The sequence below is a fragment of the Molossus molossus genome, unplaced genomic scaffold (assembly GCF_014108415.1).
Source record: "Molossus molossus isolate mMolMol1 unplaced genomic scaffold, mMolMol1.p scaffold_m16_p_17, whole genome shotgun sequence".
NCBI classification, from domain to species: domain Eukaryota; kingdom Metazoa; phylum Chordata; class Mammalia; order Chiroptera; family Molossidae; genus Molossus; species Molossus molossus.
Genome location: NW_023425352.1, coordinates 34,584,994 through 34,600,795, shown reverse-complemented (window position 1 = coordinate 34,600,795; position 15,802 = coordinate 34,584,994). Strand labels below are relative to the sequence as shown.

General features: G+C 34.6%; 1 protein-coding gene across 5 annotated transcripts in view; it reads right to left on the bottom strand.

Annotated features, from left to right (window-relative positions):
• Positions 1-779: 779 nt before the first annotated feature.
• Positions 780-15,802, bottom strand: part of ATAD1 (ATPase family AAA domain containing 1) — a 35,895-nt gene continuing 20,872 nt past the window's right edge. For 3 of the 5 annotated variants that reach the window (XM_036264797.1, XM_036264796.1, XM_036264794.1), the window contains exons 7-10: positions 10,935-11,024; positions 7,793-7,843; positions 4,179-4,312; positions 780-2,393 (exon numbers count right to left, since the gene is read on the bottom strand). In XM_036264797.1, the coding sequence (XP_036120690.1) occupies positions 2,273-2,393; positions 4,179-4,312; positions 7,793-7,843; positions 10,935-11,024 (396 nt within the window). In that variant the 3' untranslated portion in view covers positions 780-2,272. The remainder of the gene's footprint in view (positions 2,394-4,178; positions 4,313-7,792; positions 7,844-10,934; positions 11,025-15,802) is intronic. The other 2 variants (XM_036264795.1, XM_036264798.1) reach the window with 2 other exon arrangements.

The window sequence follows — 15,802 nt, the reverse complement described above, 5'->3', positions numbered from 1 at the left end:
CCAGGGTGGGGGGTGGTGGTGAAGGGGAGTAAAAGGTACAACCTTCCAGTTATAAGATAAATTACGAGGATGTCATGTGCAGCACGAGGGAACACAGACTATTACAGTAACTTGTACAGCGACAGAAGGTTACTACATTTATCATGGTGATCAATTCGTAAGGTATATAAATGTTGAATAACCATGTTATACATCTGAAACTCATGATATTACATTTCAACTATATTTTGATAAAAATAAACCAAAAATAAGAAGGCCTTTCCCAACGTTTATCAACTAGAGAAGATGTATATTCTCAGTCAGAAACTGTAAGCAAAATAATAACAATAAAGTTTCCTCAAATACTTTAAGGCATTAAGATGCCTTGATGAGTCATAATTGCTGGGATTTAGTATATTTCTCTAACTTCATTTGATGATTAAAACCATGATAAATTTAATAACTACTACTGTTACATATTCTGCATTTAAGAGAAGATAAGAACATGAAAAGGAATACCACCTTATTTTTTATCAACATGCCATCAGATTAAAATGAATGATTACTGAAATTCATACTAAAACAAAAATAAAGATTAGATACCAGTATGTATGCCAATAAATGCTACACAGCAAGATAAAAACAGTCTGAGGGCAAATTTTATAAACCAAAACCATCCCGGAAAATGTTATATAACTCAAAAAAGACCAAGGCATAAGTAGAGAAAAATTAATTAAGAGGGACCTTTTTATTACACATTTATAAAATAATAGTATAATATAATTATTAAAAATGGAGACTATATTTTTTGGTATTTTGTGTTTTGCATTCAATTTTTCAATCATCTTCACAATTTTTCAAAACTTGATTTTTGTTATCCAAAGTGTCCTCCCACAACCTCTGCTCCACCCACCAATCAAAGCACAACGGAAGAACAAACTATTCAACAGGGGATAAGTCTCTCTAGTGAGAGACTTATTATCAAAGAAATTAACTCAATAAGTCACAAAAATTGAGTTTTCAAAGAAATACAATGAAAACAACATCTGAAGCTTTCTAATGATTCAGAAATCGCCCCGGGGTCACAGTGTGCCACGCCCCGCATGCTGTGTGTTTACGTGCCCATGACAGAGTCCTCATTAGTGAAACTATGGACAAAAGAATGTTTCACCTATATGCAGTACACACAGCCCCATCCAGTGACTACAGATACAACATGGGGATTCTGATGTGTATATTTGTACTAACTAGGTGCAATTTATAATATGCTAAGAAACCTTTTAAAATTTCAATTACAAAATGAGTATTTTCAGCACATTTAGTAACAACTACTTCTTTTAAATTATCGTTTTATTTTTGATGACCAAATTATATTTGACTATAAAGAACATATGACTTTAAAATAACATTAAACAACCATGGTTACAACAGAACTATGTAGCAGTAAATGAAAAAAGGGAAAGTCACGTACATGTATTGTATGGCACTGAGGTTTTCCAAAGCTATTGTTTCAAGTGGCTTTCAATCACCTGCACGTATATCAATTTGAAAATGTCTCAGTGTGCATGCAGAAAGGTGAACTGGGCGTAGATCACACAACTGCCTGAAAACCATTCAATGCAGATCTCTGAACAAGTATTGTTATTTGATTATTCTGACAACCATAATCATTGAACCACATATAAGTATTCAGATGTGGCTGACTCCAATTATTCAACTGCAGAGAATGCTCAAACTTAAAAAAAAAGCCGAAACAAGTAACAACTGAAAATGGCTGAATCACTGTACCTTTTACACACAACCTTCAATCTTAGTTTCGTTATACAGTATTTGGTACTTTTTGATTCAGTAGTTGGGGTAAAAAAAAGTTTCTGTATTCAAACATATCTACAGAATGTCAATATAAAATGTGTGAATATATACATTTAATACACACACACACACACACACTCACATATCTAGAATGCAGCACTTAACCACGTGTCCATTTCTCACTAATGAATCACCTATTAAGACCAGCTTAGATGCTATAAGGCTGCAACATATGGCTAAAAAGGTCAAACACAAGCACCCACACGCAGGCTGGATTAAATTGTTCCTCCTCATGATTTCTGACAAGTGGTAATACCGTTTATGTAACAACTACATCTCAATAACTTAGAACTCAAGAGTATAAAACCAGTGTCATTCGACTCCCTCACTGTTTAAAGAACATTCCTTCCATTCTACTTTCACTAATGATAACAGGGCACACCAAACCAGGTTACACTGACCTGTACAAATGACTTTACTCTTAATCTAAACAAACGTGTGTTAAAACATTCTGAAATGCTGCATCCTTTGATTTCTTCATCTTTTCAATTGCCCGATGCAGGTCTTGCTGTTGCACGGGCCGAATTTCATCTTCATCGTGGCTGAAATGCAAACAAAACCAGCAAATATTCAAACAACTTTAGAATACACCTCCCTAAAGAATTTTACTATGATTAAAAAGTAAAATCTCTTTCCCATCCAAGACCCCAAAGACAACCACAATTAAAAGCTTCCTGCAAACTCTTTCAGGAATTACCTATGCACACACAGGTCGTAAAGAGATTTTTAAGAAGCACTGACTGCTAAGAGATAGAAAGCTAAAATGGTGGCTGCAAATATTACAGCTGTGGTAACTAAAATCAAATTCTTCACACTAAGACTATAAGTACAAAAGCTGTCAGTTTACCAAAGTGGAAATATTAATTCCAGTAAAGGAGTCAAGTGTTATTTTCATGGAAACCGGAATTAAAAAGTAGCTTTCCTACATTTATATTCAAGTATATGTTTAGCTTTTGATGAACTGAAAATAAAATTCTTTGCTATTGATAAAACCTACTAAGCTAAGTCCTCCCCACTTCAATAATAAAAACAAAATACAGTATATAATGTCTCCTTTGTAATTTATGGACACTTAGGAAAAAACATTTGGGGGAAAAAAGTTATGATGACCCAAGTCTATTGGCCAGATTTTTCATATTGAAATATAAAATTTTCAGGGCTTTGAGGAGAGCAGAAAACAGGACTTTCATTATTAATGTAATTTTATTTAAGCAAAACAGCTGTTTTGTTTTTCTCCTCTTAATCTTATTTATAAGAATAAAAACCTTTGGCAGGAGACTAGCTATAGAGGTCAAAAGTATTCCCAACTTTAGCGCTAGAGTCACTGGAACAATCTGGCAATAAATATATAAATGAGAGTTGCCCTCTGCATGATAGGGATCAAGGGGACACTAAAGAAAGGCCCAGAACTAAGGCATACCTAGCTAGGGTTAACAGGGCAGCTTTCATGCCAACTTTTCTCTATGGCAATGCACTATAATTAAACACAAGCACACAACAGCTAAAGCCAGGTCACTTGGAGTGAAAGCCTCAGGGGGATGAGGAAGGGAGACTGAGAAACAAAGGGGCAAGAGATGAAGAATTCATTCAACACGAGCCCCCAAAGTACACTAGGCTGCCAGTCATAGAAACTCTTCGTTAAGAAGGTGGGTACTTTGCACAGGGGTTCAGACATGCTGTGCTATACCAGCTCAGGGCAAGTAGCCTTCTGGAAAACTTCCTCAAGGGACATGGTTCATCAGGGCTGAGTTATTCAAGTTCAGTAGCATCTTTGCTGGAATAAGGTTGGTATAAAATTGGTTTCTCAAGCTCATCATACTTTGAAACTGATTTTGAGTGAAATCTGCTGCAGTAATAAATGGTTCATTTGTTTAGTAAATACAGTATTATTAACAAGTTGAAATTTAGTCCCCAGCAAGGCCCACCCATTTACACGTAAAATTTCTGGAAGACAGGCAGCCATTTCCGTGTGAAAGGAAACAGGAATCGCAGACGCAAAGCAATCCAGGAGTCCTAGAGGACCGTTCTCCTGGTGGGGACGGACACAGCTAAGTTTCTGTCAGCATTCTGTGACGAGTCCATGGATTTTCAGTAGAAATTTAGTTTTTATTTCTACCTCTTCATTGTAGACCTTCCTCAAATTCCCCCCAAAATCATTTTCAGAACTCACCTTTAAAACAAGACAATAAATAACGTTGGGGATATTAAGTCCAATTTACCTTTTATTCCATAAACAGAGTTGGTATTGTAAAGCCAAATAAAAGAAACTAACCGAAAGGCTCTGAAAGGGTTTGATAAATATCAGAGATCCCCTCTACACCACATACCTTTCCTCTGATGTGGAATTTACATATTCCCTGACACAGAGAAGGGCAGCATCTCGACACATCTCTTTTAGGTCACTTCCTGAAAACCCATCAGTTTCCTGGGCAACTTCTAGCAGGTCCACATGCCTATCCACCTTGAACAGATATGTATAAAACACACTTAAAAAACAAACATAAAATATACTGCAAAGGATACATCCATTCTTCTCACAATTAAAGAATGGTAAGCGTACTGGAATAGCATGGAAGGAGAATCATTACAGAGTATTTTCAGTTTCTAGAAGTTTTTTCTAACCATAAAAGCTGAAAATTTGAAATCTAATTTTTATTGTCATCATGACCAAAGAGTGAAATAGGTTGCAGTAGATATATCATGCAGTGATAGTGAAGAAAACATTCAAACAATATTGGATTCACTTCAGTAACTCTTAGAAAGGTCCCATGTTAACCCTTTTCTATAATCTATTCAACATACTTGTCAAACAGCTTGCATCATTAAGTCCCAAGTCCGTTACCAAACACACGTTCCACTGAAATACTCTGACATCCATTTTAATTGTAATAGTTTGGTATTCTACTACGTCAGCATTAATTCAGCATTACAGTCTTGATCTCCAATCTTAGCTTATATGGTCCAGCCAATTAAGTGGCTGTATGGGACATAACAGACTTGGATTAATATAATCACACCAAACTTATATACAAATGATGAGATAAAAGAAAAAAAATGTACCTACAAGAATTATCATCTATTAAATGAATATGTGTCATTTACTTTACATTTAAATTATTTTCATTTAATTCTGTCAGGTAAATATTCTGAAATTTTTCATTTTTAGAGAACAGTGAGACCTGGAAAGGTTAAATAAATTGCACAAGGTCACACCATTGCCAAAGCCAGGATTTGAACACAATGTAGTGGAGGTCCAGCTATATTTGCCCCCATTTAGCTAACCATTTGTCTTTTATTATTATTTTTTTTCTCACTCAAGGACATTTTTGCATTTATCTTCAGAAAGAGCGAGAGGGAGAGAGGGGGAGAAGAGAGAGAGAAACACCAACGTGAGAGAGACACATCAAGTGGTTGCCATCCACATGACCCCAACCGGGGCCGGGGACTAAGTGCAACCAAGGTACCTGCTCTTAGCGGGAACCGAACCCAGGACTCTCTGGTCTGTGGGCCGACGCTCTAACCACTGAGCCAAACCGGCCAGGGCTAACCATTTGTCTTAACATTTACTTCCCCCATTGATTTAAAATGCCACCTTCACTAGTTACTAAATTCCCACTTGTTTTTGTGGAAGATCCAGTGTTTAAGGAAGAAGAGCAAATTTACACAAGGTCAAGAGACTTGGAAGTGAGAGGACATGGGGTCTATTGTCAGCGCTACAACTGTGACCTCACATGACAGTGTTCTGATTCCCAAAGGTGGGGGTTAAAGAAAAACCATATATTATTTGATAAAAAGAAAAGTGAACTCAGGAAGCAGGTGTGAGGCAAATGGTAATAATAAGCAAAGAAAACAGTACACATACAGATAAACCTAAATAAGTTTTACTATGTAAACAGTAATAATAATAATTTGGGGTAGAGAAACTATGGGGAACTAAAATGCTAGACGGTAAGAAAATGTTAATACACAGGGGATATATACATTAGGGCATTCTAAAGTCTTAAAATGAAAGTACTGAAAAGAGGGCAGACCTATTAACTCGGACTTTAAGTATTTATGTAAAAAATATTTTAAGGGTGCCACTAAAAGAGAATGTGTAACTTCCAAACCAGTAGAGAAAACGGAGAAGAGAGGAATAGATAATATAAGAGTAACACTAAGGAACACAGGGTGGGGTACAGTAGGTGGAGAGAAAGCAAAGAAAAAGCATGATAATGGAAAGAATGAATCTAAATTTATGACTAATCACAAATGCAAAATGTAGCTATCTGAGCTTTACAATAGCCACACCCTGTCAAAAGGGAAAAACAGAATAGGCTGTGTTATATTTGAAAGGAAAAAGGCCAAAGGTGAAAGTAAAAGATTGGGAAATGATATATAAAAGGCAAGTGTTACCCAAAAGTAAGCTAATGTAGTTCTGCTTATATAAGATCAATAAAAGTACTCAAAATGCATAATTTAAATAGAAATCATTACACAATAATAAAATATATAACAATTCTGCACTGGTATACATGTAATAACAGCAAAATTAACGTAATTCCAAAGAGAAATTAACGTAATTCCATAGAGAAATAAACAAGTTCACAATACTAGGAAATTTTAAACTTATGTTTCATAACTGATATAGCAGACAGTAAGTTCGTAGAGACAGCTATAGTTAGCACCTGTGATCTAATAATGTAGAAATAAAACCTGACAAATTAAAGTAATTTTGTATAATGTGGATATTAGTCCTTTGTTGGTTATAGAGTTGCAAATGTTTTCCCAGTTCTTTCACTTTGTTCATGTTGCCTTGTTAAACTTCTATAAGTATTAAGTCTGATCATAGTCAGACTCATCTATTTCTCTTTCAAATATAGTTTATACTTTTTTGTGTCTGAAGAACTCTTCTACATGTGTAGATTTGAAATCAGATACATATAAGCTCTAATTTCCCTACTGTTTGTAATAGCGAACAAGTAAAAATAACCCACATCTACACATGTATTATGTATCTATCCATACCCATCATTGGAACTGATACACACTACCAAGTTCAGGACAGCATACTATGAATGATGGTGTGGGGGAGATGTAAAGAAAAATATGTTAAGATCACCTGTTAAATCTGGGTGATGCACATAAGGTTATTTGTGTATAAGTTTCAATTATTTCATAAATTTAAAAAACTACTTAAGAAAGATATTGCAAATTATGCTGAGATGTTAAAATTAGTCCTCCTCCTAAAACAATCTACGCCTCCACCCTATCATCTGAAGACTCCTTTGTTGGGTCACACCATGTTCTAACCACTCACAAATGTGCATGACAGGGTGATAAAGTTACAAAGACGAACAAAACAAGTATGAGAATAGAACCAAAAGAAGTCCAGTCACTGGGGAATCAAGATTAATTTCTCTGGGTTTCAGTTTCCTCAACTATAAAATAGTACTAATATGGATTCATTATATGAATTGAGGATTAAATAAAACAATGTACAATTGACTCTGTGCTTTCATGAATAAGAAACAGAATTCTTAAAATTCCCTGTACCTATACAAATATAATTCTAAAAGAATTCTCAAAGATACTACTGTTAAAAAAAAAAGGCAGAATACTAAGATCAAAGTTAAAATTAGACGTAATGAATAGTTTAAGTAAATGTGAAAACGTAATGACCTGTGAAAAGTATGACTGTCTTATGACACAAAAAGCTCTCGGGGCATGGGATGATGTTCAACCAACTGAGCTACACTGGCCAGGGCAAAAGCAGATTATCTTTAATTAGCTCAAGTATACCATAGTTATTGAGTTACATAATCAGCCAAGAGTTTTATAGTAATTTACCTCAAGTTCAAAACTACATTATTCTCAGCTTTCTTTTTCATTTTTCTCTAACCTGATTTAATGAGCATAAAGATGATATTTATAGGAGAGAAAATTCTCATTTTCTACTTACATTTTCATTTTTCAAGATGAGTTTCAGAATTGCTTCTCTTTGTTTCAGAGCCTAAAACCAGGATAATTTCCAGTTAGCTGTTTTTTTAAAAAAAAATAAGGATCAACTAGTTTTCCTAGTACTTCTTCCTTCCCTGTAAAATACTTGATAATCCCTACAGGCAATGACAGAAACTCTGTCAGAGGTCACAGAAACTACTGACTCTAGCCTCTACAATAATCTTTTGTGGTTGTCCTGCTCGACTCCATCTTCTTATTCTGAATGCCCAGAGCCGAGCACATGCCTGGGAGGAAACGCGCCCTTCAATGTTTCTCTTGAGCGAGCAGACGAGTACTATGGCTACCAATGACTTTCCTCCACTGCTCTCTGCATGTTTCCTTTTCTTCATTTAGGAAACTTCTGAAAACACCACTGCCATGCAGTTGTTACCAGTAATTGAAGAGATGGCAACTATACCCATAGTTCCTCCATTTCAGCACAGAGCTTCGATGTTCCCTAATTTACATGAGTGAATTTTTATTTAGTGTTGATAGGACATCTGTTCATATGCCTGTATGCTTCCCCCCACTGATGTTTCTTATACCAGAGAATAGAAACTGGTATAGAATACCTTATACATAGTAAGTATAAATGCTTTTAAGAATCACTATGGCTAAACTCATCCCTATTTCCACAACCATTGAAAAAACAGAGCTGATTACAACAAACATCAAATCAAATGATGTAAAAAACAAAACCAAACCCTGCTATTTCTACAACTTAGGGTGTTACATATGAAGGCTAATTTGGTATGTTAGGTGATCACTGAAAACTTTTTTAGATAAACATTTAACTTGGAGACTTTAAGATTAAGGTAAGGTTAATCATACACTTTGACGTCACATAGTTACACAATAAAAGAAAATACCCTATTCTCTAAAAAATAGAATGAAAAGAGGGTTACAAAATCCCAGTTTCTACATTAACAGTATTCAAATTTATAACAATTTAAATCTATTACAACTATTACAACTCATCTGATAACTCACAAAGTTAATATACCAAATGTATAACTTTAGTACAGTCTCCTTTCCATGCCGTGTGCTCTGTTCTCTTCTGCTGTATTCTGTTTTGTTTTCTGTTGGACTACAAGCAAAGACTCTACCAATGCAATCTTCATCTTCAAACCAGAGGTAAACTAACGTTCCGGAAACATGGGTATAGTTGCCACCTCTTCAATTACTGGTAACAACAGATGTCTAGCTAACAAAATAAAATTGAAATTCTTGTGTGAAGCATACAAAGTTTATCTAAGCTGGGCAACAGTCTACCCGTCCAGTTTCATGGTCTCTTTTCCTTGATGCCCTAAGTGAAGTACCCCAGAAGTCACAGATAAACATGAGCTTCCATACCTTCTTGCCTTTGTTCATTTTGGCAGAAAAGCCTCTACTGCCTATTAATAATTTCCTACCATACTTCAAAGCCCAGCTAGATTCTGTAGAATTTTTTAAACATTTTATCTATTGATTATTTTTTAGAGAGAGAAAGGAAGGGGGAGAGAGACAAAGAAACATCTATTTGTTGTTCCACTTATTTATGTATTGGCTGCTTCTTGTATGTGCACTGATGGGGGAATTGAACCCACAACGTTTGCATATCGGGACAATACTCTAACCAACTAAGCTACTTGGCCAGGGCTGGATTCTGTAAATTTCAACAACTCCTCAGACAGAACTACTAGTTTTCATCATTATTTCAGGTTCTCACAGTTCTTTAAACATACCTTTGTAAAGTGAACTTGACATCATTTATTTACATGTCTGAAGAGTTCTTTGAGGACATGTGCCATGTTCATTCACCAGAGCCTCTCAGGTGTATGACATGTATTAATGCTCAATAAATATTAGTCATACAAAATAAATTGTATATGCTCCTATATCAGGTTAAAAAATCTTATCAGGTAAATTTTCTAATAGAGTGGTTAAGTCCTGTAAATGCATATTCTCAGAGGAACCAGAGGTTGTAGCTATAGCAAATCAAGTAATTTCATAGAGGCTACAACCATTGATCTTTAGGAAACAGGTTTACTGCCACAAACTGATCTGGTAAGCTGCAGAATATCAAGTGAGACAGAAATTGTAAATAAATTATAAATTACAATATTTACTTCAATACTTGAAAGGAGCAACCCTAAAAGTTCCTCTATATGGCTATACAGGTAATGTGCTGATTGTACAGCACATATCTTCTATTACTGATTTTTTTTTTGTTCTTTCTTCTTTGATCTAAAGGCAGAGAGAATTCAAGTTCTTTTTTAAAAAAATATCTTTATTGACTTGAGAGAGAGAGGAACGGAGAGGGAGAGCTAGAAACATTGATAAGAGGGAACATCGACTGGCCGCCTCCTTCATGCCCTACACTGGGGACTGGGCCCACAACCTGGGCATATGCCTTGACTGGGAATCAAACCAGCGACCTCTGGGTGCATGGGTCGACGCCCAACCAGTGAGCCACACTGGCAAGGTGAAAATTCAAGTTCTGAGTATTCTGTACAAAAATTAAAGTATCGATAAATTATTATCATCTACTAGAGGGTACTTCTTAACTAACGAAAGAATGCTAGCAAAAAGATATTACTGGGCCAACACCACTCTCACACTCCCATTAATTAAAGTGTAATAGCTTAGCTACGGGCTAATCATTAATCCTGTCAAAGGAAAGCACTGATTACAACTCCAGTGCTTAGTCAAATAAATCCCAGCTGTTTATCCTGTCAGGCCTTCTGAACAAGGCGATTCTTTAACCCCAACCTCCCCAATTTCATCCTATGTGAAACCAAAACTATAATTTAGATTTTCATAGGTATCTTCCATAGATAACTCGCTAGTCTAAAAAAAACCTACTAAAGTGTGTAGGCAAGCTTAACGTAATTACCTACTTTGAGGAGAAGCAAATAATATTGATCTTAGGAAAGAAAGAAATAAGAAAAAAAGCAAGAGAGTAGAAAGAACAAAGCAATTATGTGGAACCTTGTCCTAGTCCTTCCTTGCCCACCATAAATAAGTGCTATTTTTATAAAAATCATTCCTTTCTTGAAATCAAAAGTAAAGACCTTTAAAAAGTGAATATGTAACTGTTCATAACATGAATCAAAACCACCTACAGGCTGATTGATATGAAATCTTGTAGGCATTCTTCTCATGATAGCTGAGTCAAGATCCTGGGGACGATTAGTAGCTCCCATCACTATGACCTAAATATATAAAGAAAACAAAGGTATTAAATCCACCAACAATATTCCTTGTAGGTTGTTATTAAAAGGGCTTAGAACATATAGAAAGTCAAGTGGTATAAAAACTAAATCTTCTATAAAGAAGTCTGATATTAATCCAGTATGTATTACTCAAATATTTATAGATACAAATAGAAGTTACTCTTAAATAATAGATCAGGTGATAGCACAGCTGGTAAGATTTCTTTAAAAAACGACTGTATTTTGCAAAATATGGTTACTCAATGGCTAAACACTGAATAACTAAAAGTCATATAACTTGGGAGTGTACACAGAGGAATATTTCAAGTCCCTGAATGATAATATTAAGGAGAGAATTATTTCCCCTAAGTCTGAGGATGCTGGTAAAAGTAATAGATATGTACTTTTCCCTCTACATTTCACATAATTATGTCATGGCATATATCAGCACTACAGGTGACACTTTTCAGTACTAATAAAACCTTAAGCAATCCAACTTTAAACAATGGCAACTGAATAAAAGTAAACACCAAATTTCTGGGTAGAATTGTTTTTCCAATTTTTTCTTTTTCTTTATTGATTTAAGAGAGAGGAAGGGACAGGGAGAGAGAGAGAGAAACATCGATGAGAGAGAACATTGATTGGCCGCCTCCTGCATGCCTCCCACTGGGGATTTGGCCCACAACCTGGGCATGTGCCCTGACTGGGAAACGAACTGGAGACTTCAGCCACACTGGCCAGGCCAGGGTAGAGTTTTTTTTTTAAAAATGATGGTGACCCTGTCAACCTCAGGGTCAATGTCACTTATTTATAAAGAATGTAGAGATGAAAAATCAACACAAATAAAGACAAAGATATAAAAAAACAAGTTAATTTCTGAAGGGCTTCAATATTACCATCACTGTTGATATTTCTGTATAACCCAGTAACAGCATACATCTGCTATCCAAAATGAAATTTACTGGTATTCTAAAGGAAAGTTTTATTTCTTTAATATTATTTCATTAACACATAAGAGGTCTTAGAACATGCTGAAAGATCCATTAAATCTTACATTCTACTTCTTTTCTACATTTAATGATATTTAAGAGCCAAATTACTTTCCATTAACTGTGAGAGGTTGCCCCCTAGAGGGGAAAAAATATATATACAAATATAAACTTGAGAAATATTAGTTCTACAGTGCAATTCTATGTTTGGGTTAAGTGGTCCTAAAAAAAAAAAAAAAAATCAAGATATTAATGCTCCTACCTGTTTTCTTCACTGACTATTTAGAACTCTATAAAATTAATAAGAAAAGAAATTTTCTACTAAATGTAAAACCAAAAAAAAAGTCTTAAAAGTGATCAAATGAACTAACTGCATAAGATAAAGGATGAATGTAAGTAAGTACATTTTGAGATTGAGTACATTAAGTGTTAAAACAGAGATTCAAAATGATATGGAACTATGATGAAGATTGATATTAGGTAGTAGAGAATCACAAAATGCACTCTGGTTGAGGCAGTACCTGAAAGAAACTGGAAACAGGCTGTTTTATGAGAAATATTCTAAGTAAACAGCCTAAAACAAAACAAAACAAAAACCCATTACGGAAGATGAAATGCAAAAATTTGGATCAAGGAATCTAAAAAATCTAGCATTAACACATGGTCTAATTAATACATATAATATTCATGACAAAAAAGCAAGAGCAAATGAAACCAGCTGTAGTTTCACTTCAAGAAGCACATTTTAAGGGTGATTTTAAAGGGCAAAAACAGGTAGCTAACTTTTACATCTATCTACCTGTTATCTTTAATGTATTATCTTTAATGTATATGAACTAAAATTCAAAATGGGAAGCAACAGTATTTTTTTGTATTTAAGCAACAAAATTAATGCACCTTTTAGATATTAGTTAAGACGTTTAAAAATCTTTAAAATAAAGGTATCAAGATACATTTTTTATCATTTCACAAGTAAAATAATCAGATCTAACTTTATGCCTCAAAACCTTGTCAATGACTATCCTTAAAATTTTTGTTTTTTATAATATGTTTCTATTGATTTTTTAGAGAGAAAGGGAGAAAGAGAAACATCGATGTGAGAAACATTGATCGGCTGCTTCCTGTACGCCCCCTACTGGGAACCGATAAAAATTGTTATCTTTTATGTCCCATGTCTCTCAAGATGAAGACTACGTCATCAGTTAACTTGGATTTCCAGCAGTGGTGACAGGTTTAATTGTGCCATTTAACTTTTTTTTCCTTTGTGGCCTTATCAGACATACAGGAAAGCTGGCTGGGGTACTAAGCTCCATCCGCAGTCATGGAACAGACAATCTTAGAGATAAACTAACTGGTTCAGATCAAAGAAGAATATGTCTAAAATTGTTATTCAAATTAATAATGTCAATTTTAAACCCCACAACAGAAAAAAGTAAAAGAAAGTTGTTGCTAGAATTTAATAACAGTAAGTACTACCAGCGTGATAAGGAACCATGGTTCAGTTTCAAGCTGTGTTGTATTAGAACCATGTTGTGTGCCTCTAGAGTGTAAACTTCATCCAATTGTCACTCATACCTTGGTTTTTAAAGCTATAATCTGATATATAAAATTAAGCTATTTTCTCTTAGATGGTCTAAACTATTCAATTGTCTAAGTACTTTCAATTCTGTTGCTTAGGAAGATATTAGTTTTGGGAAACATATGAACTACTATTAAAAAGATTTATCAGAACCAATTATTAATAAAAATGGTTTCTATTAATAAATGTATCTGTTGTACTTACTTCTCTCATCATCCTACACACACTAAAGGTACTTTCCCTCATAATGAAATTATATTTTCATAAAGGTAATGTAGAAGGAGGGCATGTGGCTTAATTTTCCTCCCGAGCATGTGTTTTCTACTTTTGATTTATGGTAATGTGGTGGATACAGGAGATCCTTTATCCCTCTGGCTATAAAACATACAAAAACAATAAAGTATTAAAAAAAACTCAAATAAATTAATTGACAAACTGCAAAAAAATAAAGGAATTAAGCTGAGACCAGTAGTGAAACCTGTGCTTTAGGGAGGTAAGCAAGAGTAGACGTTGACCACATTATGAACATGTACAGATCTTAGAAAGTGGGGTGTGCAATGGACACCTTACAGGCCAAAGAGCCTGATGAGACCACCCTACTGGAACTCATAAAGTACTACAGCCTGAGAAAACTGGTAAAATATTAGAAAACCCATTCAGCAGAGTCAAGCCTTGGTTCTTACAAAGACATATAAACACATACACCCATGTGAAATCCCTGAGATTTCATGGTTCATGGTCAGCTAACATGGATCTCAAACCTGAATTTACCTATTTGTGTTGGGAAAAAAATCTGGCAAAAGACAAATACAAAATCCTCTTAGAGCAACAAACCTTCAATATAGGTTCCAAACATTCATGCACAAGTTCTACCAAATGATTTTTCCCATGAAATCACAAAACACAAGGGACATAACCATTATAAACTCAAATGACAGAACCAGAAATACAAAAAGTCAAGTTAAAATTATTGAATACAGACTAATTCTGAGGTTGAAACTAGCCTTCCCTTTTTATAGCTATTAACTCCTCTATTCAGATAGAGTGATTATATCATTTGGCCAAGGTCACACAGCTAGTTGATGCCGTCTCTGGTTTTCTAAACCAATAGGAAACATGAGTTGATCAGTAAGAGCCCATAAAAAAGAACATGGCCATCTTGAAAAAGAATCTAAAAGAATTTCTAGAACTGAAAAATGTAATTACTGAAATAATATACACAATGAAAGCATTAAATAGCAGAAGAGATCCAACTAAACTTAAAATTATCAAATTAGAACAGGTAAAGAAATTACCTAGATTGTAGCACAAAGAGAAACAAAATGTGAACAAATAGTTAAAACACATGTATTATAAATAAAGTACATCCAATTGGCACTCCATAAGGAGAGCACATGGGGAATAGAGATGAAACAGTCTTTTTGAAGAAATAACTTTTCAGAAGTAACAGAAGGTGTGATTCTAAATAACAGTTTTTGTGTGTTTGTGTTTTTAAGGGCAAAAAACAGATTACAAAGTAGAAAATACCTAATAAAGTTAAAACAACAAAATAATATTTTTAATTCTTTCAAAACTTTTCCAAGAGATATAAGTAACTCACCAAAAAAAAAGGAGAAAAGAAAAATGGTTCTAGAACTTCCAGCAATAGGGCAGAAAAACAAATATGCCAGATACATTTTTTTTTTCTTTTAAAATGCATCAATGATCTGGTAAGAATGTATGAAATATTCACAGGTGAAGAATTAAGTGAAAATGGGACGCCAAAGAGGTAAACTGAGTAATAGCCGGCTTTCTCTTTGGAGGGCACACCAAGGGACTTTAGTTTTGGTTTTCACAGCTTTGAGTGTAAGAGACAAAGCCTAGGACAGAAGACTCATATAAAATTGGGATTCTAAAGGAAAGTGCACATAACAGGAAGTGGGAAAGTGCATATGTCTCAGTAATTAATTAAAATGTTAAAAACGAAAAAAGATAAGTAACATAAGAACTGAGAGTAAAGACTATAAAGATTTATGGTAAGAATCAAAAGAAACATACCCAGAGCCACTAGTCACTTCCTCTTCCTTGGCATAATGGTCATAAAAATTCTAAGGAGAGGCTTCACCCTGGGTTTTTTTCTTCTATTACATTTGTTTCAGGCACTGAGGCAATCTATTAACATTCTGTTACACATGAAGACCTCAAAATAGATGAAAATGTATATAAACCAT